Source organism: Mustela nivalis (assembly GCF_964662115.1).
Source record: "Mustela nivalis genome assembly, chromosome: 11".
Classification (NCBI taxonomy): domain Eukaryota; kingdom Metazoa; phylum Chordata; class Mammalia; order Carnivora; family Mustelidae; genus Mustela; species Mustela nivalis.
This window is the reverse complement of record NC_139030.1, coordinates 25,828,220-25,852,685: the sequence shown is the minus strand read 5'-3', so window position 1 is coordinate 25,852,685 and position 24,466 is coordinate 25,828,220. Positions and strand designations below refer to the sequence as shown.

General features: G+C 33.5%; 1 protein-coding gene across 1 annotated transcript in view; it reads left to right on the top strand.

The window, feature by feature from the left end:
- The window catches only part of LRP1B (LDL receptor related protein 1B), a 1,916,825-nt gene that overhangs the window by 1,319,121 nt on the left and 573,238 nt on the right, over positions 1–24,466 (top strand). The window contains exons 30-31 of the mRNA XM_082690181.1: positions 4,661–4,835; positions 5,688–5,782. Coding sequence (XP_082546307.1) covers positions 4,661–4,835; positions 5,688–5,782 — 270 coding nt within the window. The remainder of the gene's footprint in view (positions 1–4,660; positions 4,836–5,687; positions 5,783–24,466) is intronic.

The window sequence follows — 24,466 nt, the reverse complement described above, 5'->3', positions numbered from 1 at the left end:
ATTTCCAACTCATTTAACCTTTTTGCTTCTCTGTGTTGGCTCTGGCTAACTCCTTCAATTTGTCTTGTAGTTTACTGACTGAATTAGGTCTAAGCTGCTGGTTAATCTATTTAATACATTGCTTCTTTTTAAAATATTGTTTAAAATATTTATTTACAAACCATTTTGGTTCATATTATGTCTTCCAATATTTTGTTTTTGTGTTTTGTTTTGTTTTTTAATTTTTAGCAGGGCACCTGGGTGGCTCAGTTGGTTGGACATCTGACTCTTGATTACTGTTCAAGTCATGATATTATGGGCATGGGATTAGGCTTGGCACTTAGTCAGGAGTCTGCTTAGAGAGTCTCTCTCTCCTGCTTCCTCTGCCTCTCACCCCACCCACATACACACACACTCTCTCTAAAATAAATAAATAAATATTTTAAAATAAATCAATAAATTATTGGCTATGCTTATTTTTCAAAGCATATGTTTTCCTTTAAAATAGTCCACTCACTTTTCTTTGTCTTGTACAATAATGTAAAAACGTGTAGGCTTTGTAGGCTTAAATCTGTTGATTTTTCTCATAACTCTTCTTTTTATGTTTCATTTTTTTCTGTTTTATTTTTTTGTTCTGATTTTCTATGAGAATGAATTTAATCTAGAGAAATTATGAGGTCGAGGGTTGAGGATTTTTTTTTTTTCTTTCATAGAGGATTTGAATTTGCTTCTGCTAGAGGAAAGAGGAGTCACTGTAAACTGGAAATCACTTGAATTTCATTATCCCTTACCCAGCCAGTGGATATCTTGTTTATAAACTAGTAATCTCTTGCACCAGTATAGATCTATGCTTAAAGTATTTGTCTGTGTTTGGTTTGAGCTTGGTTTGGTTTTATTGTGTTTTGTTTTCTGTATTCAGAGAAAGAACAGAGAAAATAAATTTTGTTTTTACTACTAAATTATTCTCCTTTTTAATCAGGCAAGAAGGTTTCCTGTTTTTGTTTTTGTTTTTGTTTTTCTTCCTATTCACCTATCAGTGATGATGTATATCCTCCTGAAATACCTGGTATTGTTCTTGCTTAGCTCTCTTGTATTTGTGCATTTAAAGACTGAACCCACTTGCACTACACAACTAATAATCCATGGATCTCTAGATTACCATTTGATTTGATTTCCCAGGCTTTTGTCCCTATGGCTGCGCCAGCCTCCATATTCTCATTTGCCTTCCTTTATGTTTTGGCTAACAAACAAGTCTGTGTTAGCATGTAGAGACTTTCCTATCTTGTGATCATGATACATTATTTAAAAGTTATAATTTATCATTTTTCAGAAGATATTATTGCAGTGACAGGCTTTTCAAAATATCTAATCTGTTTTAGTTCAAAAGATAAGGGTTCCTCAATATAGAAAATTGAACCCTTTGAGAAATTTACTCAGAAGTCTTTGACTTTCTTAAAAACAGAGATTGAGTCAGAATGATTTCAATATATATTTCAATGTTTTTTATTATTTCAATTATTTCAATATTTTTATCAAGGAAAGAAAAATTTCACTAAATGTATGGCAGTTTTTTATACCTCCCATTCTTATGGTTAATTTACCAGATAAGTCTAAAAAAAAAAAAAAAAACCCCAATGTAGGTATTAAGAAGGGTCAAAAAAGACAAAAGTTTTATTTTAGAATTAAAGTTGGTAATTAGAAACTCTAATCCAGTGGGTAGACAAAAGATAAGGATAAGAGCGTGAGAATTAATATTGGGTAAGTATGTATTTAGATACATATTTACTCTTGAGAATGAACTTGAAGACCTATCTGATATTTCTAATTCAGCTCAGATATCCTTAAAATTATAGATTATGCATGGTCATGAATTTTTTCATCAATTTATTTAAAATATTAATGTTTAAAGCAGTGTTATATACATTTGGGAAGGGAGCGATAAATATATATTAACAAGAAGCCTACCCTCAAGAAGTATATGTGTGAGTAATGTGTCAACAAATAACTAACACGTGAAGTACAAAGGAATTGACCAAATACAGTCTTATTAAGTAGAGAAAAGTTTCTGGCTGGAATATAGAAAGGAATTGATTAGGTTTTTGTGTATGAAGGGTGATGTTGCCAACAGCTTGCTTATTTTTGTGTGTGATTCAGGTTAGTGGAAATGTGGTAAGGTATGAGGTACAGGTAATTCCCTATAGGTTAGAAAGGTCAGGGCAACTCTGGAAATCTGAAAACATCAGTATAACTGAAGTGTGAGGTAACTGGTTAAAAATTTTGAGAAATAAAGTTGGAAAGGTAGTTATATTAAGATTGCACAGAAAACCAGGCTAAGGAATTTAGACATCACTTTCTGAGTGGTTGGAAGCTATTGAATATCTTTGGGACAAACAAAGGTCAAGATGCAGAGCTCTCTAGTCCGAAGAAAAACCTGACAGCAACGAAATCATTTGGTTGGATGAGGAAAAAGACTGTATGCTATTGCAGTCTCAAAGACAGAAAAATATTTGAAAGAGCATAAACCATAGAATTGATAAGGACTAAATAGGTATTAATGGCCTACATTTGGCTATGCTTCCCAATATAGGAGTGCAATGTATTCTCTGACCATGTGATTGGGAGTCAATTAGAAATAAATAGAAGGATTTTGAGCAGTGAAAAAAAAACAGTCAAAAACAAAAACCAAAACCTTTGGAGAATATGTATTTTAGAGGAAATAAAAATGCATTGTGTTATTTCTGCCAATGCCAAGCAATCCATGGTAAAAATGCAGAAAGTGTTAAGTCCTTGGATTAGCAAAATACCCCTCAACCCAGCATTAAACTGCTTAACTATGTATCATCCAATGTAATACTCACAGGAATCCTATGTATTATCTGTAGATAGCCTCATTTTCCCGATAAGAATAGAGGCTGAAATTTAAGTGACTTGATTAAAGACAAAAAATAGGCACCCACCCTAGAACATGAAGCCAAATCTTCTCATTATAAATGCAAGACTGTCTTGTAGCAAACCAATTAAGTCCAGAGGGTGAAGGAACAGAAGGAGTAAATATCGTCAGTGCGGTAAATGAGTAAGTCTCAGATGTGGCAGGTTTAGCTTTACAGAAGTGCTGTATTACTTTTTCTCAAGAAAAAGGATCTGGATGAGGATAACTGAAAATGAAAATAAATTTTGAGTATTGGGTTGAGAAATAAAATTCACATTTAAGATTCACCAACTTACCGGTAAATTGATGATGAAAGGTAAATTGCAGAGGAGAGACTGTTGATAAGAAGAGAATTGAAACATGGAGAATATCTCCTCAGGGCACTGTGACTAAAAGTTATTTTGAAGTAGGAAGAGGATTTCAGAGCAGAAAGGAGGCTCTGTCAGGATTGGAGGACATAAACATGCGATGGATCCTACCGTGCCAGCATTACTGTTACAACCCACCCAGAACTGCCAGGTCTCTACGCCTTATTTTGGTCTTTTACATTTTGAAATAATTAGCAAATTTTATAAATCTGGTGTTTTCACATTCACATGAAAATCTAGCTTTGTGGCATCTTTTAAAAATGATAAAAATGGAAGACAGAGCAATTTGAAGAGCTAAGCAACAGCGGATCTGGGATTCTGGAGGTAGGTGGGTGGAAACCACTGCGTTGGAGCTGTGCCTGGGAGCTAGTTAGAACTTGCAGAATGTCAGGCCACTCCTCAGAACGACTGAATCGGAGTCTTCCTTGTAACAATCCCCAGAGGTCTTGTAAGTTTGAGTGACACTGGTCTAAAGAGCTTTAGAGATTCAGTATGCTTCCAGATAAAACTTAATAAAATAAAAATAAAACCAAATTAGACTGTTTAAGTGCCACTGATTGGGGACTACCCTGGCTTACTTTATAGGGTAACATGTTAAAAAGATGTTCTAGTAAATATGTTAAAAAGATTTTATAGAATCCATCATTTTAAATACTTGATTTTGATTGGTTTCTTTAATTAAAACATACACTTGCATTTAAGCCTGAATTCTATCTTTTTTAAAAGATGGCTAATTAAATAATCAAGGAATAACAATCCAAATATTCATGTTGGCTGTATTGAATCGAAACTTAATTAGATTTCAGTAATTTCTGTAGAATCCATGTTGGAGGAATATTAAAAGGATTTTGTTTCTTTGGACATATCTCAGTCAATTTCTGCTAATTATCTATTTTGAAAGATGTTCGACTCTGGTGATTTTTTTAGGAAAGTTGAATTGCTTTATTTCATTTCAGGAACAAATTGGCACATTAAAACACAAAATAGCCCATTTGTTGATGGCCCACAAGTACTTTTTCCTAACTAGAAAGATGTGCTACCAACTGGAGAAGCTGTTACTCTAATTTGAATTTTGGTCACCTTGGCCCATAAGACTGCTGCCTGTGTCTGCTCCTAAGTGTTTACTAGTGAATCATTGAGTGTTAGTGTAATTTCAATGCTAATTGTTGCTTCAGGTTTTCAAATGGCTCAGCAGTAAGACATTAATGATTATTCATGCCTTAAGAAGGGCTGATAAGGGAATGAGATTACAATCTTGTACAATTTTAGCTAACAAATTAAAGTGTAAATTAAATTTTCCCAGAGACAGAAAATAACTTACTTGGAAAGTCAAAAAGAATGAGCAACTTCATTCACTTTTAATTTTCTCTTTCCTGTTTTACAGATATTCAGAGTATCAGAGGGCTAGCAGTGGATTGGGTCTCACGTAATTTATACTGGGTTAGCTCTGAATTTGATGAAACACAAATTAATGTAGCACGACTAGATGGCTCTTTGAAAACCTCAATTATCCATGGAATCGATAAGCCACAGTGTCTTGCAGCTCACCCAGTCAGGGGGTAAAGTATGATTATTTTTTTGTAAAGTTTTCCAAAAATTTCACACATTTTTGCCCTGATTTGATATAAAAACTTTAATTCAGAGGAATTAACATATCAACTATACCAGTCAAAAAAAGTTAATATGGAAATCATAAAAGAGATCCCTGGTTAGAGATTTCTGTTATCTGCATAAAGCCAGATTTTTATACATTTTTGCAAGATTTTATTAATTTATATTTCTAAGGAGTAACAACAGTTCAACATTTAAGAAAAGAAGAAAAGGAGATGCAGGGAAAGTCACTAATTTTATTTCAAACACCAGTTTTAATAACATATTTACATGTGTTTAGTTTTAATAACATATTTACCTGTGTGCTGATGTTATTGTCACTGCTAAGTAACTCAGATTCTCCCATCTTCTGGCTAATCATCATGTACCCATGTAGAGAGCTTGTGTAAGGTTAAAATACGTTCTCCCCAGTGCTTTCAGGGGGAATGGCTGAAATGAGTTTTTCTTCTTCTTTGGCATCTGGTTTCTCTAAACCCAGGGGATTCAATCTGGATGCATTACTTTAAATGGAAGTAATTTACTATATTTATAGGTAAATATTTCAGTTGTGAATGTAGGAGGGCAAAGGAAGTGAGTTGATTGCCTCCTTCAATGACAGGAAAAAGAAAGAGTGGTGCTTTCTTCCCAGGCAAACATGCACCTTATCATCAGCAAGTGCCTCAACAATTCGGGCTCTTCTTAAAAAGAATTAATCTTATACCAAGAATTTACTTTGACATTAACTTTATTCTTCAGTGTATGTTTCTAGTTAACAAGTAGGCCTATCTCTAATATTTTTAATTCATATCTCTTAAATTAAGGAAACTCTACTGGACAGATGGAAACACAATTAACATGGCAAACATGGACGGCAGTAACAGCAAGATTCTCTTTCAGAATCAGAAGGAACCAGTTGGTAGGTTTTTTCTTTTCCTTTTAATAATCACTGCAGTTTTTAATATGACACACCTATAAATGTATCTTTGATCTAGAACCTAAAAGAAAATATTATAGATTAGTAATATAAATTCAATCAGGAATTCCTCAATCTCATTGACTCCATTGGATCTATGTTGGATAAGGAGGAAACATTGTTTTTGTGGATAAGAAGATAAATTCTTTTAACATGAGAGCTTTTATAGTATCTTTTGTATTGAAATCACTTAAAACTTGATACAATTAATAAATATCTTACTTACAATGGTGAATACCTCGATACATTGTTACAATGGCAATATAATATACTAAAACTTCCCCTTATCATTGTTGTGTCATTATTAATAGTTATAATGATTTAAGTATTTAGTATTTACTTTTCAACAGTTTTTATTCACTATGCAGTAGGTTTATTTGGTTTGTTCTACCTTTGTTAACCATTATAAATTATTAGCTAAAACTCAATGGTGCTGGAAGAAAACTCTGATGTATATACACAAAACATTTTTTAAAAATTTTAACTACAAAGATTCTTTTACAAGTTAATACGTTATATATGTTTGCACAAATATCCTTCACATTATTATCTACATATTTCTTTCAAATTCTAATCACTCTTTCCTCATTTTTTCATATATTGCTTTAAGAGGCAGGAACTATCACACTGCCTATTTGTCATCTCAAGTATCTTTTTTTTTTAAAAGATGTATTTATTTATTTATTTATTTGACAGACAGAGTAGGTAGAAAGGCAGGGGAGAGAGAGGAGGAAGTAGGCTCCCTGCTGAGCAGAGAGCCAAATGCAGAGCTTGACCCCATGACGTCTGGATCATGACCTGAACTGAAGGCAGAGGCTTTAACCCACTGAGCGACCCAGGTGCTCCTCAAGTATCTTAAAAAAAAAAAATCCAATAATGAACTAATGAACCTAGATTTTGATATCATATTACATGCAAATGATGGAATATACAAAAGAAAATCATAATTTTGCTTTGAATTAAATACAATATATTTTTAATTCTGGAGAAAAATGAATTCACCTTCAAGCTTTTTATAAATTATTCTTATTTTAGAGATGTGGTAGTATCCTTATTTGAAGTAGTTCATTTTTACTAGTGATCATTCAGTAAAGGTTTACTATCACTAAAATTTATAATAAATAATTCTTTTCATGTAGTCTATAAACTAAACCTCTAATAGAAAATGATAATATTAACAACTCTTTTCTTTGGACTGGCTGTTCTAGGATTTGATACACAATTGGAATTCAAGGTAGGGTTAGAAATTAAAGGCAAATTGAAATGCTAATACTTCTATGTGGAAAATGATAGGACAAAAGAAACAAGGGGCTTTACAAGATTAGGACCCATACAAAAGATTTAATTTGTACTCAAGCAATTCAGTTAGTGCTTATCTAGAATTGTTCAGAATATTTAATATGGAAAAGTAAGTATGATGAAAATAGTATGAGCAAATAAAGTCCTAATACTATAATGTAGGAGCCACAGGTTACACCAAAATATTAATTTATATGCTTGTTTCTATAATGAGAAAACCTTATCTTCATTAATACTAGATTCCATTCCCCTACTCAAAATAAATTTTTAAAAAATCTAGCAGCTTTTTTATTTAAAAAAAAGAGTTTATAAGAAAAATAGTGTTACCTGTTTATACTTTGTAGTTGGGCCTTCAAGGTGTTATGTACCAAGTGATATTTTTAACTGTATGTGAATGAGGATTCAGTATCAACAACAAATATTAGATGTCTACATCACATCAGTTATTGTTAGTTTGGAAATCACTTTAAAATCAATTCAGACGGATACTTTTTAATTTTAACTTGTGCAAGACAAAATAATCCAGAATCTCACTGCAAACAATGCCTTAAATCAGCGTTAATGAGCATGGTTTGCAAGTCATTCGTTCATTCAGTACAGATATTTATTGAGTATCAGGTTTTGTACTAGGCTTGACACTGACCTTTTCCTTAAGGGACACAAGAAGCTAAATCATTTTAGATTTCATTAAGTAAATTTAATTCAGTGACCTTCAGCAAATTAGTGTTACCTTGGTAGTACTTGCTTTCCTCATCTGTAAAATTGAGACAAAAAAGTCTATTTTATAAAGTTCCCATGAGGATTGAATGAGGAAAATTTATTAAAGGAACATCTGGCCTTTAATAATAAAACCTGTCAGGAGTAATAATACAAGGTATATTGGGTCCAATAGACTGGAATTTGAATGATTTGATTGTCTGCAGTACTGGTAGTCTGAATGAGTTTAGTGAAGAATAAACATACAGTAGAATGCTAAGAAATCTTGCAGAGGAATATAGGTACCAAGTGAACCTCTGACATAAACAAATTTTTATGTAAATGTGAGGACTCAACTCAATATTGGTTTGCTGCTAGTTCTAAGAGGTAAACAGGTTCGAAGCAGTTCAAATCTTCTCTCAAATCTTCCAAACATAATCCCTGGAGCAAAAAGACAACTGTGCCCTCGTCTTCTTGTAGTTCTTTACAAATAGGTCTTACAAGTTCCTTCTGTAACTTTCTACTCTAACTAACTAGTCATGTTACCCAGGTGCTAAAATTGGTCTCTGCAAAGCTGAATGAGAGACTGTATTGTCCATCTATAAATGTAACAAATCATTTTCCCTTCTTATGTTTCTGGATATCCTGGTGTTCTGTGGGAAATCCTAACTACAACGTATTCTACCACATTTCTGCCCACAGATATCTTTATTTTTGATGGGCAGAGGAAACAAGTGAGCAGGTGAAAGTATCTCCTGCCTCTTTTCTCCTTTAGTTCCCTACAATGAATAAGATTTCTATGTTGGTAGGTCATTAACATATCGTTATCATTTGCCATCTTTAAATGCCCACTCCAAGGTGTAAGGTGCAAGAGGGAGAAAGAACTTCAGGAACCTAAAAACTAAGGACAACTTAACAATTATCACATTCACACAAAACATTCCTCTTGCTGTATGTGAGGAACAATATGGTTGGGGAAGAAGTTGTTTTAGGAACCAAACAGATAGGGATTTGAATCTCTGCTCTAATGCTACTAACTCTGTAACTTTAAACATTCTTCTTTCCTTTTCAAAGGCTCAGTTTTATTATCTTTAAAATAGAGATAATAATGTCTACCTTTGGAGCTATTTTTAGAATTAAAGGCACATATACAATGTCTTATGTTCCAACCACTCTGCACTTACATACTCTAAAGAATATGTTGTCTAAAGAATATGTCTCTATGTATATTCAAGAATATATCCTTCACACAAGTACAAAGATATTCAATATGTCATTGTTTACAATAATACAAAATTTAGAAAGAAACTAAATCTTCATCAAAAGAGGAATGAGTAAATAAATGCAGCATGTTTATGTGCTGAAATACAGGTATGTATGTAAATATATATGAAAAGACATAAATAGATCTCAAAAATGTTGGGCGAGAAAAGTAATTGGCAGAATGGTACTTACAATATAATACCACTTATGTAAGTACAAAATGAAACATACATTAATATATATTGCTCCTGGATGAGTAAATTTATAAAATAAATGGAAAGAGGTAAGCTAGAAATGTGCACACCAATTTTATAATAGCAATTCTCTTTGGGAAGGAACAATGATGACTTTACTGTGAAATTTCATCTTTATCAAGAAGGTTTACTGTATTAGTAAAATTTAGGTCATATTTCATAAAAAGATTCAAAGTAAATATAATAAAAGTTAATATTGTTCAATTATGGGTAATGAATATGAGTGGTCATTACTTTCTTCTCTTCTCTATGTTAAATACTGGCCTCTCAAAATATCCCCCAAACAGCTTGTTGTTTAGACAAAGCTGAGCTTCTTACTTCCCACACTGAGGAAGAACTTTTAAGTCATCAATGTTTTAGCAGTGTCTCAGAGAGGGAAAAACAACATTAAAATAGTAATTGAGATTTAGAAGTCTGGTGTGGGATAGATGTTTCAGTTAGAGGCATGGTAAAGAGCATTAAGTAAAGATCATTATATAATTCTGCATTGGTAGATACAGAAAGATTTTGAGGGAATGTGGATCAAAGAATCTTAAAGTATAAAGTATCATTTGTTGCTTTTTGGCTGAAGAGTTGATGGGCTATCTGGAATTCCTGAAATTTGCAGTAATATTATGTTGAAACCAATTTACCAGACAAAAGTTTCTTAGAATAGTAAGTTATGACATTAAAGACCGTGGATAGTAAAGACACATTAATGTAGACAATATGGTGTGTTTTGGGTTTTCTCATCTATAAAATTAAGCCTTTGTTTCATAGGTTATTTTTGGCTTTTCTTTTTACTCATTTAAAATACAGTAAAAGCATCCTTTGTGAAGAATTGTGTACACTAATGTTATTTTTCTCTAGTTGACTCTGAAAAATTATCTACAATAGGAGATGGGAGACAGTTGTGTGTCTTTCAGGGTTTCATGAGAAACAGAACCACTCGAATATGTGGATAGATAGATGAATAGATAGATAGGAAGAAAGAGAGAGAGAGTCTAGTTATATAGATATAGATATAGATATACAAAGAGATTTATTACAAGAATTTGTAGAATGAGATTTCAAATCTGAAATCCTCCGGCAGGATGGAAAGTCTAAGGCAGCAGTTTAAAATGTAGACTTTGGCTACAATTTCTTCCTACTCTTAGAAACCTTAGTTCTCTTACAACGTTTCAACTAACTGTATCAAACCCACCTAGATTTTTTTAGGATAATGTCCTTAACTTAAAATCAACTGACTGCAAATAGTATTCACATCTACAAAATACTTTCACAGCAAAATCTCAATTAGTGTTTAATTGAACAACTGGGGATGATAGTCAAGCCAGGTTGACACGTTAAATGAACATCACAATTTTTAAACACAAACTTTCTTATATTTTATCCACTCATCTATGTGCCTACAAATATAGCAATTGTCTATGTTGATCCAAACATAAATTTCCATAAGTATTTAAATAAAATCTAGTAAAAGCTCTATTAAGCAGAAACAGTAAGTGAACAAAATTTAGCTGGCATTAATTACTCATGCTTTCTGATTGGAGGCTGGGCAAATGACTATTGTACTGAATTTAACATGTTTCTATAGATTATTATATAAAGTATGATAATGTATTCTTTTTAGCCTAGGAGGAGAAAAAGAAACAATCCTTAAGAATGCTTCAGAAATAACTACATGTAAATTTAAAGAAAGAGAGAGAGAAAGAAAAACATCTCTACAATAACCCCTCTTTCTTAAATCTAAATCCATGCATTAAATGGGTAATGTTAAGGTGTTATGCTAAGCATTGTGGATGACACAAAGATGACTTTTTATGTAATACTTACTTTGTAGCAATGACATACTAATGAGAAAGAGAGTCAGAGTCATGCAGTAAGGATTCACGCGTTGATCTGTATGTAGGTGGGCCTCTTAAAATAAAGAGGAAAAAAAAGTGTGTTCCTACAGAGTGCCAATTTACTGGGAAATAAGGCAAACAGGAGATATGGACCCTTTCCTCATGGAGTTTACTATCTAAAAAGAATTGCAGTATGAGTCAAACTTATCCACTCCAGCCATATTTCCTTCTTTGCTTCTCTCAACTTTAGACTCTTTACACTAACAGTACATTTTAACAAAGTATTCCTTTCCCCAGAAATGTCTCCCATCTCAGTTGTATGCCTATCTGCAAGATTTCAACTCAAATATTATTTCTTCAAAGAAGCTTTCCCTGACCTCCCTTGACAAGGCCGAAGTCTCTTAAAATAGACACTTAACACCCTTTCATCTTATAGTTCTTGTCATTATTTTAGACTTCCATTTTTTTTTGTTGAATATTTGAGTAACTACTGCTTACCAACTAGAAAGGAAACTACAATGTTAGAGATTATATCTGTTTTATTTACCATTGTGTCCTTAACTCATAGCTCAATGCTGACATGTTAGTAGATCTTCAACAAATATTTGCTGAATGAAGTGAACACTGTTTCCTATCCAATAGCAACAAGTTCTTACATGATTGCATAAATCTAAGATTCATTTATATAGCATAGCTGAGTAAGATGACTTTGTGAAAGTAGTGCATATTAAGTGATCTGAGTGTTGTCCGTGTTGCATTTCCTTCAATTATCTGATGAGTAGAAAATATTTATATTTATGCCATAATTTTCTCAAAGCATGGAGTGTAAGAATTTTATCAACAGGATTGCTTATAAATAAAAGCATGGCTAGCTAGAGAGGGAAAATTGGAAATAGTTTATTTTCAAACGTTCTTTTCAACATGTTCCTCTTGCTCTTTCTCCTCCAACTCCTGTCTAACCTGGTGGCCATTTGGCTCTCCTTAGCACCTCAGAAATTTCTCATGGAAACAAAGAATAGGGCAAAAATAGACGTGGTTAACTTATCTATTTATCAACAAGTCCTCAGTATTGGATGTAAAGATAAAACTAAATTCTTTGTACAGTAATGCCTTATTCATTTTGATCATGTTATTATAATTTTTGATATATACCAATAGGCTAGAGAGCCTATTATCTATAAATTAAGTATAAAAAATATCATTGTAAGTATACAGCAGGAAAGTCTTATCTATATTCAGTCACTTCAGATTCTTTATTTAGGATGGATGAAGGCCAGGTAAAATGATATGAGTTTCAAGCTATTATAGTCATTGATTAAAATGGGTTATAGATGGGGGGAGCCTGGGTGGCTCAGTCTGTTAAGCATCTGCCTTTAGCTCAGTTCATGATCCCAGGGTCCTGGGATGAAGCCCCACATTGGTATCCCTGAAGCCTGCTTCTCTCTCAAATAAAGGAAATCTTCAAAATAAACAAACAATCAAATAAATAAATAAATAGGTTAAAATTACGTAGCCTAGTAACTGTATTTTGAAATCAGTGTTTTAACTGTGTGCTTGAGCTGTTTTCCTAAAATATATTAAAAAACATATTGTTTACTACTTTTCACAAAATCTGAAGCACTTCAGATGATTGTTTTCTTTTTAAAAAAATTATTATTTTGCTATTGTTTACTTATTTTTTCTCTTCTGGAGAGCCTAGAGCTGCAATGCAAATAAGTGGCCTATTTTTTTTGTTTGTTTTATATATAAAATTGAACTGTTATTTAGTACAGCATTGTCGCTAATACACAGGGGTACAAAAGCCCCTGGCTCTGGGGGTCCCAAAGAGAGCAAGTTGAGCCACTCAACACTGACAAAACCCAAAGGCAGAGAAAGGAGTGATGATGAAATCAGAAACAAATTTATCTCGTTGAGGCCCGCAATCAAAGGTCATCCCCAGAATGTTGAAAATACTTCCTATATAAATATGGGCAAAAGTGTGGGGGTAAAGGTGGTGGAAAAGTGCAAGTAGGCAGTGAAAGTCAAATCCTCATCTTGGAGTCAATCTCACAAGGGGTCTTTCTGGCTCAGGGCAGTCCTTATTGCCTGAGGGGGTTGTTTTGGTTCCCATCAGGGAATGCTATGCCCTGAAAATTCGGCCTAACCCTACTGCCAAGCTAAAGGAAGAACCCAACTAGGAAGTCTGAAGTCAAATGGAGACATTCAAAATTCTCTTCCAGCATGAAAGTTGTCTCACAAGGAAACATTTGATATAGAAGAATCTTGGAAATAATCCCAAGAATTAATGACATTATAATCCCACTTGATAAGATTTTCTTAGAACTCTTCCCCTGAGATGATTTCTAACATGGACTTTTCCAGTACCTGGAGTAGACATGGCTATGTGTAAAAGATAAGTACAAACCTATTTTTCTTGGCGTACATGATTGCCATACCCATGAAATACATATACGTAGGGAAATTTATTACTTTGTTATTTACTTATCAAGCTGCACTGATATTTTGCACTGCAGGAAATTATTGTAATTATTTTTTCATGGTGAGTCTGTCTGGGCAAACTCCGGCTTAAACCGCTTGCCCTCCGTATTCTCTAAACCATTTCCACTAAGAAAATTAGATGAGTAGGAAAGGAGGAGCTACTGTTCAGTTGCTCTTCTTTTTGGGTATATTGATTATCAGATTACAATTTATTTTTCCCAGATTTAAAGAGGAGACACAATATTCTCTTTGGTGAGGCTGGGAAGTATCAACTCAAAGCAATCATTATCTGTTCTCCTTTATGGAACCTGAATTCTCATTATGAACCCCCAACCTTTGTGTTTGCTTATCCTTAGCCTAGGATACGTGATACAATAGAACCATCCTCACTTTGGCAAGAAAAAAAAAAACATAATTATAGTGACTACTTTTTAAGCACTTAGAATATGTCAAGCACTTGTAAAAAGCTTTGCATTAATCACCTCACACTAATCATTTCTGGAAGGGTTTTTTATCCTTCTTTTATAGATACAGAAAGTGAGTCTTACTGAAAGAAGTTAGTTGCCTGTGATGGATAGTAGAGTGGAATTCAAATCCAAGTTTATCTGCTTCCAAAGCCATATTAAACCATAACCATTATGCTATATGTAGAGAAGCTGATTTCATGTAGTAATTACGTGACCTTAAGCTAAGATCAGGGAATAAAACTGATACTCTTTCAAGCGTAGAAAGTATAGGAAAAAAAATTCAGAACCTGGGTACTCCTGAGAAATGTAGGCCCAATTAGGATGCAACAGTCAGCTTTTCTAGGCAGCCAGGGAACACGAGAAGCAATTCCATCTCTATGCCAATCATATCTCACTATTAACTATTTCCAAATCTTTAAATGCTACTTTTCAACAGAAATGTCACTGATATACTAGACTTTCTAATTTGTGAAATTGTTTTTATGTTGTAATTCACTGGATTTCCCTTGTTTGTTGTTAAATCCATATGTGTGACATGCTTGAAATAGAAGTGCATCATAATCTTATCAAAACACCCAACTTGGCATTTTAGGACCCTGTATCACTGAAGACTAAGTAATTGGAGCCTTCAGGCAGTTTAGGCTGAATAACTTTGTTTCTGTTAAATACAAATCAACATTCCAGTTATCCATTGTTGAGCTAAATATTCTCAATTAAGATTTATTGCTCAGTCTTGGATACATTAAGTGCTTAGAGCAGTTTGCGTAACAGAGGATTTTAATTTTCTACTTAAAGCCATTTCCATGTTTAAAATGTTTACATATTATGAATTTTATCCCTTAAGCCTCATATAAAGCAACTTGGCTTGTCAATCAGCATTATCCTTCATGGTTTATTCTTAAGAATCCTGTGTACTATGTATTTTATTTTCTAGATATTTCCCCTCATTTTCAATGTAATCCCAACCAAAATTCATTTGCTTACTCAACTTCAAGTACACCTTTTTGAAACCTACTAAACTTTAAAAAAAATTATTATTTAATCATTCCTACCCATATACTATATAATGTGGATTTTGAACTCTATTCATGGATAACATTCATAAGCACTTTTTATCACATCATCAGAATCCAAAGGACCTCACTTTTTAAAATTAAGGTTAAAACAAATTTTTGTATATATTTTCTTGCTTGATATATGCAGTTATTTAAATATACTTATTACTCAGCACAGTCACTTTTATTGTGTATGGAATTTAATCAATATATAAAAGTCACACTTCCCAAAAAAAATGTTAAAAAGAGCTTACAAATAAGGCCAGAGGAATTATGGATATTAAAATTATACATTAATATGCACAAAAACAACTTAAATTTTTATATTTTTATCTGATCATTTGTTTACTCATTCTTTTAATGTGATCAAGTCTAAAAAAAATTATTAAAAAAGGTTATGAAGTGTATAGTAGGTGTCAAAACCTGAAAATGAAATCTGGGATACATTATCAAGAAGATCATAGTCCAGTGAAGTAAAAAGACAGAAATAGTTACTAATCACTTGATGCAGTGTCATTCATGAGTACTATTCCCAGACACCATAAAGGTAATATAAGTAGACAGTGTGAAAATAAAGGAGACAACCAATTTTGTATGAGCAATAAAAATAGAGAATAGTACCCAAATTGGTGATATTTGAAATTTCAACTTGATCTGGAAGGAAAATATATACTTTTGTTTTTAAGGCAGGGACAGAAGAGAAGGTGCTTACCTTATTCTTAGTAAAAAGGAAAAATAAGCGTAAAAGGCACAAACATGATATGTCTAGAAAACCCTGTGTATCTAGGGGAAAAAAAAACTAACACAAGGGAATGTTTAGGATTATAATGACAGAAAGTATAATTTTAAAATATTCAAATGACACAATCCAGGGCTTTTAAAAATATTTTGTTCTACTTCTTACCAGGCTATAAAATATAGTTTTGGTGAACTATAAAACTATAGGTATTAAACCTTTTAAAGTAATTTTTTAGAACAAACACTCCTCAAGAAAAGCCTGTCACCGAGTCTGAGCTTGCCTACAGTTTTGCATGTGTTGTTTTCCCAAGTCACATAATTTTTGCCAATCATTAGAAGCTTGAAATATAGGATAAATTATCTGAGATGAAATGATTAATTCCAGGGAGGGTAAGGGAGAGGCTGAAATCTTAACTCCGTGAGATAAAGAACTAATTACCTTAGTTCTGTAACTCAATTTGTTGTCAGTGACTTCTTAAAGTAGAGTGAATGGAGAGGGATGATTTCAAGAAAGAATTTAGATCAGGTTAAGATAATAGTAGTATAGCCACTTGCAGTGGAGAAAAAAAAAAAAGCCCCCCCCCCCCGTGCCATTTTTCTTTTTTTAACCTTTCTTTGGCTAATAACCTGGAAATTAGATTTACAAATGACAAACCACCCAGAGAAAAACAGGTTTTTTGTTTGTTTGTTTGTTTGTTTGTTTGTTTTAAGATTTTATTTATTTGACAGACAGAGATCACAAGGAGGCAGAGAGGCAGGCAGAGAGAGAGGGGGAAGCCAGCTCCCTGCTGAGTAGAGACCCTGATGGGGGGCTTGATCCCAGGACTCTCAGATCATGACCTGAGCCAAAGGCAGAGGCTTACCCACTGAGCAACCCAGGCACCCCAGAAAACCAGTTTATTAACAAAAGTAACACACATGTATGCAGTTCACTGATCAGTAAATCAAAGCAGTGGTCAGCCTAGAAAAAAAAAAAAAAAAGAAAAGAAATTGGGCTTTATATAGCATTTTAACAAAAACCAGAAAACTATGTGGAATAATGACAAAACAAAATAATAACAAAACAAAGGAAAAGGGTTATAAACTTACAAGGGAAGCAAACTATGGGAAGGGAAATATCTGAGAGAAACTAATGGAAGATAAGTGTTGGGTTAGTTAGGTTCATTATGTAGGTTCCTCTCAGTGCCATCCTGGGCTGGTAAGAGTCTAGACTGGTCTTGAGTGATTAAATGCCTAGGACTGTTTTTAGCAAAAAAGGAGGGCAAATAACTTTTATTTTTTTGTCTGCTATTTCTCATTTGTTTTGAAATCAAAATAATCCTTAAACCAAAGTGGCATATTTTGGAGTGGGATATTCAGATCTGTACACATGTAATTCAACTTTTTCTTGGATAATATACTTTTTTTATTTAAAAACTTTATTGAGATAATTTTAGATTCACTTGAAGTTTTAAAAAATAAGACAGAGTTTTAATGTACGCTTTATCTGATTTTCCTCCATTGGAATGTTATGTAAACTACAATAAAATATTACAGCCCAAATACTAACCTTCATGCAATCCATTAATATTATTCAGATTATTTGTATTGATCTGTATCTTTAATTTTAGATGCAATTTTACCACATGCGTAGGTTACTATATCCAACACCACAGTCAAAATGCTGAATAAAATGAATGAAGTTCTTTTTATAAAAGATTAATTAATTAATTTATTTGACAGAGATCACAAGTAGGCAGAGAGGCAAAGAGAGAAGGAGAGGAGAAAGCAGGCTCCCCACCAAGCAGAGAGCCTGATATGGGGCTTGATCCCAAGGACCCTGAGATCATGACCTGAGCTGAAGGCAGAGTCTTTAACCCACTGAGCCACCCAGGTGCCCCAAAATGAATGAAGTTCTTATGGTTAGGTGGGAAAACAAAACAAACAAACAAAAAACAATAAAAAGCAAACTGAATAATTCTGCGTGCCTGGGTGGCTCAGTGGGATAAAGCCTCTGCCTTCTGCTCTGGTCATGATCATAGGGTCTTGGGATCAAGCCCCACATCAGGTTCTCTGCTCAGCAGGGAGCCTACTTTCCCCTTCCCTCCCACCACCTGCCTCTCTGCCTACTTGTGATCTCTTTGTTGAATAAATAAAATCTTTAAAAAAAAAAAAAGATACTGAATAATTCCAACACCACAGTGGTCCTTCCTACTGCCCTTTTATGACCGTACCCCCTCTTTCCTGCCTACAGCTCTTTCCGCTTTCCTCCCCACATCATCAGTCTTCCATTTCTGATATTTTCTATTTTTAAAATGTTATATAACTGGAATCATACAGGATGTTAACCTTACGGATGGCTGTTTTCCTCTCAGCTTATATCCTCAGAGAGTCATTGAAATCGAATCTATCAGTACTTTTCTTCTTTTTCTTGCTAAGCAGGAGACCATGATATGTCAATACCCGTTTATTTACGCATTCTCCTCTTGCAAGCGATGGGGTGATTCTAATTTTTGACTACCACAAGTAAAGCTGCTATAAACATTCATGTGCAAGTTTTTGTGTGAACATAAGTTTTTATTTCCCTGGAATAAATTCCCAGGAGTGCAGTTGTTGGGTCCTATGGAAATAGTATGCTTAGTTTTACAAGAAAATGCCCAGCTGTTTTCTAGAGGGGCTGTACCATTTTTCATTCCCACCAACAACGTATTAGTGATCGTTTTTTTCTCCAAATCCTTGTCATCATTTAGTTTGTCACTACTTTTATTTAGGTATTTTTACAGGTATGTAGCGATGTCATTGTTACTTTAATTTACATTTTCTTTTGATGTTAAACATCTTTTTCATGTGCTTAATTGTCATTTGTGTATCTTCTTCTTTGAGATGTCTATTCATTTCTTTTGCCCATTTTTTTAATTGGATTATTTTAGCTGCTGTGTTTTGAGTGTACTTTGTTGGTACTAGTCTTTTGTTCATTTGTTGTATGTTTTCAGTAGCCAGTTTCTACAACTATCACAGTTCCAGAAGCAGATATAATTGTGTTGCATTGTCTGATATGTGGATTGCAAAATATTTTCTCCCAGATTGAAGCATGTCTTTTATTGGGCTTCACAGAACAAAAAGTTCTAATTTTGATGTACCTGCATAATTGAGAGATACTGTAATAACAAATGAAATGCACAATCTGAATATACCTCACATCAAGTTATCTCAAAACTATCAGTTGTGGGAATTACCAAAGAGTTGCAAATTCTAGACTAGAATTTTAGCTTGAAAAGGAAATACAAAAACTTGTAGTACTAAAAAATAGCTAGCATTTATTGAGCGCTTTCTTTGTGCTAGACACTAGTATATTATTATAACGATTTCATAGTGGTGAAGTGAGGGGATAGCAAGGTGGAGGCTGACTGGTCTTTTGAAGGTGAACCCAGAAATGAAGAGACAAGCTGAATTGAAAGGTGGTACCTTGTATTTATATTTACCTCAGAGAGAAGGCAGGGATGAAGCAAAAAGACCGGTCAGGTTTCCTCAGCATATTTATTCCTGCACTCACAAAATCTAAGCATTCTTAAGAGATATTTTTTTGAGATAGCGTGATAGTGATTGGGCAAGGAACCACACTCTACTTCCTCATGGAACAACCATGCTCCTTTGGAGCTAAAAATTCAATGTTTCAGAAACAGTTTTGCCTCCCAGAAACCATGTCTCTTCTGGTGAACTCTGAAAAGATTTCCATTTTGGAGTATCCAGAACATTTTAATTCTTCTACAGGTTTAGTGAGGGATGCAATTTTATGATATTTTTTCACCTGCTGTATAGTTTCAATAGTCAGTTTCTATAACTATCACAATCCTATATGCAGGAGTTGTATTCTATTGTCTGAAGAATATTTAGAAGATTTCAATGTTATTTTTTTATACATGTCTGGAGGCTTTGAAGTTAATCGTCTGTGTTTTATTATCTATGGTACCCCTTCTTCGCCATCTAGATCTTTAGCATTCCTCTATCTCGAAAGAGATCTCCCCATATTACACTTCCAGGCAATATTTAAAAGGCCTCATTAAACTTACTGCACATTCAAATTTGAAGGTTCATAAAAATATGCAGTTTTTAAAAGGAGTTTCTTAATGATTTTATTCTAAAATCACTTGAAGAGAATTTTTTTTCCTTTTAATACTGATTCCTGGGACCAACTCAAACCAATTAAGTTTGAATTTCTGGGAGTGAAGCACAGAAAACAGTATTTTTAATAGTTTTCCAGATAATTGTAATGCACAGGCAGGGCTGAAAATTTTGAAATGAAATTTGGTGTCTGAAAAGTATTAGGAAATTACCACCTCTAGAAAACATTAATTTAAAAAAAATTATTTTTTCTGTATATTTGCATTTTGCCTTAATTCCATATTGCATAGTATATTGATTTAATTTTGAGTCATGTAAAAAAGAAATGAGACACACAAGGTGAAATTCCCAGTATAATTTATTTTCTTTATTTTTAAAACAATTTTAAAAGATTTTATTTAAGAAAGAGAGCACACAGAGGGATAGAGAGACGGAGAAGCAGACTCCCCACTGACCAGACAAACAGACAACCAGCCTTCCGTCCAAGGACACAGATCAGGACCTGAGAAGAGGGCAGATGCTTAACTTACTGGGCCACCCAGGAGTCCCTGAACCTCACAATCTTAATTGTAACAAAATTTAAAACTCAGTGGACTTAATTCTTTTAGTAATATATGGAAATATATTTAGACTTGATTTTTTCTAAAAAATAATATGTAGTTTCTATTGTATATCAGTGTATTTCTATTGTAAGAACAATTACATAATTTTGGCAAATTATATTGTCCCAATTAAAAAATATACTGGGCTATTTAAATCAAAATATTAAAATAATACAGCAAGGGATATCTTTGGTTAAAATAAAAAGGGTCAGAATGAAAGCACATGAATTCACTCTACATTTTTATAAAAATAGAAAAGATAGGTTAAAAAGGTAGACTTTTCTTTTCATAAATGTTTTTAAATTTAGGGCCGCCTGGGTGGCTCAGTGGGTTAAGCTGCTGCCTTCAGCTCAGGTCATGATCTCAGGGTCCTGGGATCGAGTCCCGCATCGGGCTCTCTGCTCAGCAGGGAGCCTGCTTCCTCCTCTCTCTCTCTGCCTGCCTCTCTGCCTACTTGTGATCTCTCTCTGTCAAATAAATAAATAAAATTTTTAAAAAAACAAGTTTTTAAATTTAAATGATGACTTTTCTTCCTTTGATATACCTGTTATATTATTGAATCTAATTTTCCTCTTTTGATTACCAAATCTAGATGATATTAAAAATAAATGTGTCTTATAGAAAAAAGTCTATATTAATAGTGATATATTCTGCAGAAAGATCCAACAGTCATTTTAAAGATGTTTTCATCTCAGTCACCCTCACGCATTTGAGAACATTTTAGTACAAACATAATCATATTTCTTTGCATAGGTTTAGGATACTTTTATAAACATGCTTATAATTTGATGTTTTCTCATGGCTATTGATTTAGCATTCTAAAATCATTGAGTAGTTTCAAGTGCATCAAAACACTCTCAGTTTACTGCTTAGTGATTCATCTTTTGAAATAGTGCAACAGAGACTTGATTCAGAAATTATTGCAGTAAATGGACACCAATAAATTCTTCAGTGTTATTAAGGCCTAAGTGTATGAGAATAATAAAATAAAAAATCTTATGCTGTGAAAACATTTATATTAAACACTTTAAAAATCTGTACTTCTAAACATGCATGTATCTATGAATTTAAAACGTATTATCACCAGTTTCTTGAGTTCATAATAGGATTTTAAAAATATTTCAATTCAGGGCACTTGGGTGGCTGTGTCAGTTAAGCATCTGCCTTTGGCCCTGGTCATGATCTCAGGGTTTTGGGGATGGAGCCCCACATTGAGCAGAGAGCTCAGTGGGAAGTCTGATTATCCCTCTCTCCCATCCCCGCTCATGTTCTCTTTCTCTCAAATAAATAAATAAAATCTGAAAGAAATATTTCAATTTTGTTTTATAAACCCAGGAATAAACATGCTCAAGAACATTCAGAGATTAAGCTAATACATTTAACAGAAGAGAAGATATACAAGCTAGGTGACTGATCACACGAATATGTAGGTTAATATAGGAACTTAATTATTTTTTCCTGTGAATTTTAAAATGATTAATCCTACACTATTCCATCATAATATTAATGCAAAAACCTAATCCATGCCAAGTAGACCTATTGAATCATTGCCCTTCTTCTCTGTTGTCATAGCATGTGGGTTTAGGTAGTGCATTAAAAAATTCTGTTGTGGAGATAATTCAGCTTTAGTAGACAGAACTCCTTGAAGACAACTTACAATTTTAATAATGAAATTAATTAAATAACTCATTCGTTCATTCAGTGTTTATAAATTTTCTTCTCTAAGCATTGTGCTTGGTCTTGAAGATCAAAGCTCACTACCATACTACTTCTTTTCTTTAGGCACTCAGAGTCCATGAACAAAAATGTTGAGTAGTAAACTCTGGGGAACTCTGACCCCAGCACAGTAACTTCCCTGCTCTGTAAAATGACTGCTTTATACAGGCTATGTTAGAGTCCAGAAATCACAGGGTGTTAGGTGGATAAGAAACTTCTGACACTGTGGGTTATGTGCCCACTCTGGCGTTGGGCACATTTGCTATCAGTGCACCTTTTCCTTAAAAAAAGGGGGGGTTGAGAAAACTTAGACAAATTTAATCCCTTAAGCAAGGCCAGACAAGAATATTGATTTTAAAAATCAAGGTGAAGAAAAATAATAGATTAGTCTATTGAAGCCAGGAGTGAAATTAGTGGTGTAAATGCAACTCCTTTACAATTTCTGCAGATGAGTCACAAATATGACTCTTTAGGTTCTTTGCAGCCAAAGCAAAGAGAGAAATATGATCAGTTACAATTTTATATTTTCCACTATAGCTTTTTCTGGCACTGAGCCCTGAAAGAAATTTCTCCCATGGGTCCTTGTATAAAGAGGTCACTATGTGATATATTATTTCAGACACTATATCCTGGGAAGTGTAACAGTGGTTTCCCTACGGCTACTTCATAGCTTCCTTCATTTAAATCAAGGGCACAATGCCAGAGCTCAATTCAGCAACAGATTAAGTGAGGGACAAAAATTCAACAATCTAAAAAGCAGATAGCTCTCTGGTGGCTTGGCTTGATTGAGAGATAAAATTTGGAATATCTAGAGGGATAATTGCTTAGAAGGAATTCTTTGTAAATGTATTAATTCACTTTTCAATGAAAATTTGACTACAAAATGTTTGGTGTATATTTTGTTACAGAAGTCTCTAGTAAGATATTCTTCATTGCTGATTAAAGATAGAATTACGTGATTTAGATAGCCAACTAAGTAGAAGGGAAAATAGACCACATCTGAACAATAAGTTGTTTAAACCAGCATTTTTATTAGAAAAAAAAATGCATGGAGGTGACTCAGGAAATATCAACAAAGTAACTGAACTTTCTCTGATAAAAAATTGAATGATGAATGACCTTCCACCTGAAAATACTACACCAAAGAATATGAATGTGATAGTTTTTGATTATTTTCTTAAGTATTTAAAGCCTATCTCCCACAGTAGTCATAAAAAGAAAATCTGAAAACTTTATCCCTGAAATGTCTAATTTTATATTTATTAGGTTTATTCTGTACCTTTCAGACTTCTATTAGTAAAACATACTAATAAATCAATAAATAGCTGATATATTACATAGACTTATAGTATTACTTCTACTTGATTAAAACTGATCTGATAAATCAACTCCCTGGATTGGGGCTATCTTTATCTGGAACTATTTGGACTATATTTAACTGTTTATCAATGTACTGGAGCTCATGTGATTCTCTTCAAGTATCTCCTTCCTTCTTTCATTTTTTTTTTTTTAATTTGTCTTAGTTTTTTGTTTGTTTCTTTTTTTAAATAGGGAAGGGATTTTTTCTGTGTGTGTGTGTGTGTGTGTTTTCCTTCCTTCATTCTCTGAGGAAGACTCCAGAACCAATTTATTGTACCATATGCCTGAATATATGTCCACATGTGCTTTTCCACAAGTAACTGTGAGCTATAGAAGTTCAACATGGAATCATAGTTATTGTTACATGAACCCTGAGCCTACTGAGCATGCCAGTAATTAAGTAGATGTGTTCCAAGAATCCTCAGCAATCAAAATATACATATCCTGAGACCTTGAAAAATACGAATACCACTATAACATATGAAATTATCCATAAAATGCAATAAAGCTAATCCACAGTGATATGCTGTGATGTGGCGATAATGATCCTAAGCCTTTGGCTTGTTTCCCTTACTAGATGGTTGGTTTATCGCCCCACGTCAGATTCTAAATAAGCCCAGCTCAATTCCATGCTTCAGTGACATTACAGTTTTTTGAAATTCTACTTTTATATTTAATTGAAAATCAGTGAAATCAACAAGTGAATCTATAGCCAAACTGCCTAAAGTGAGTGTTACTGAAAGTAGGGCGGAATTAAAAATTTCATCAATGAT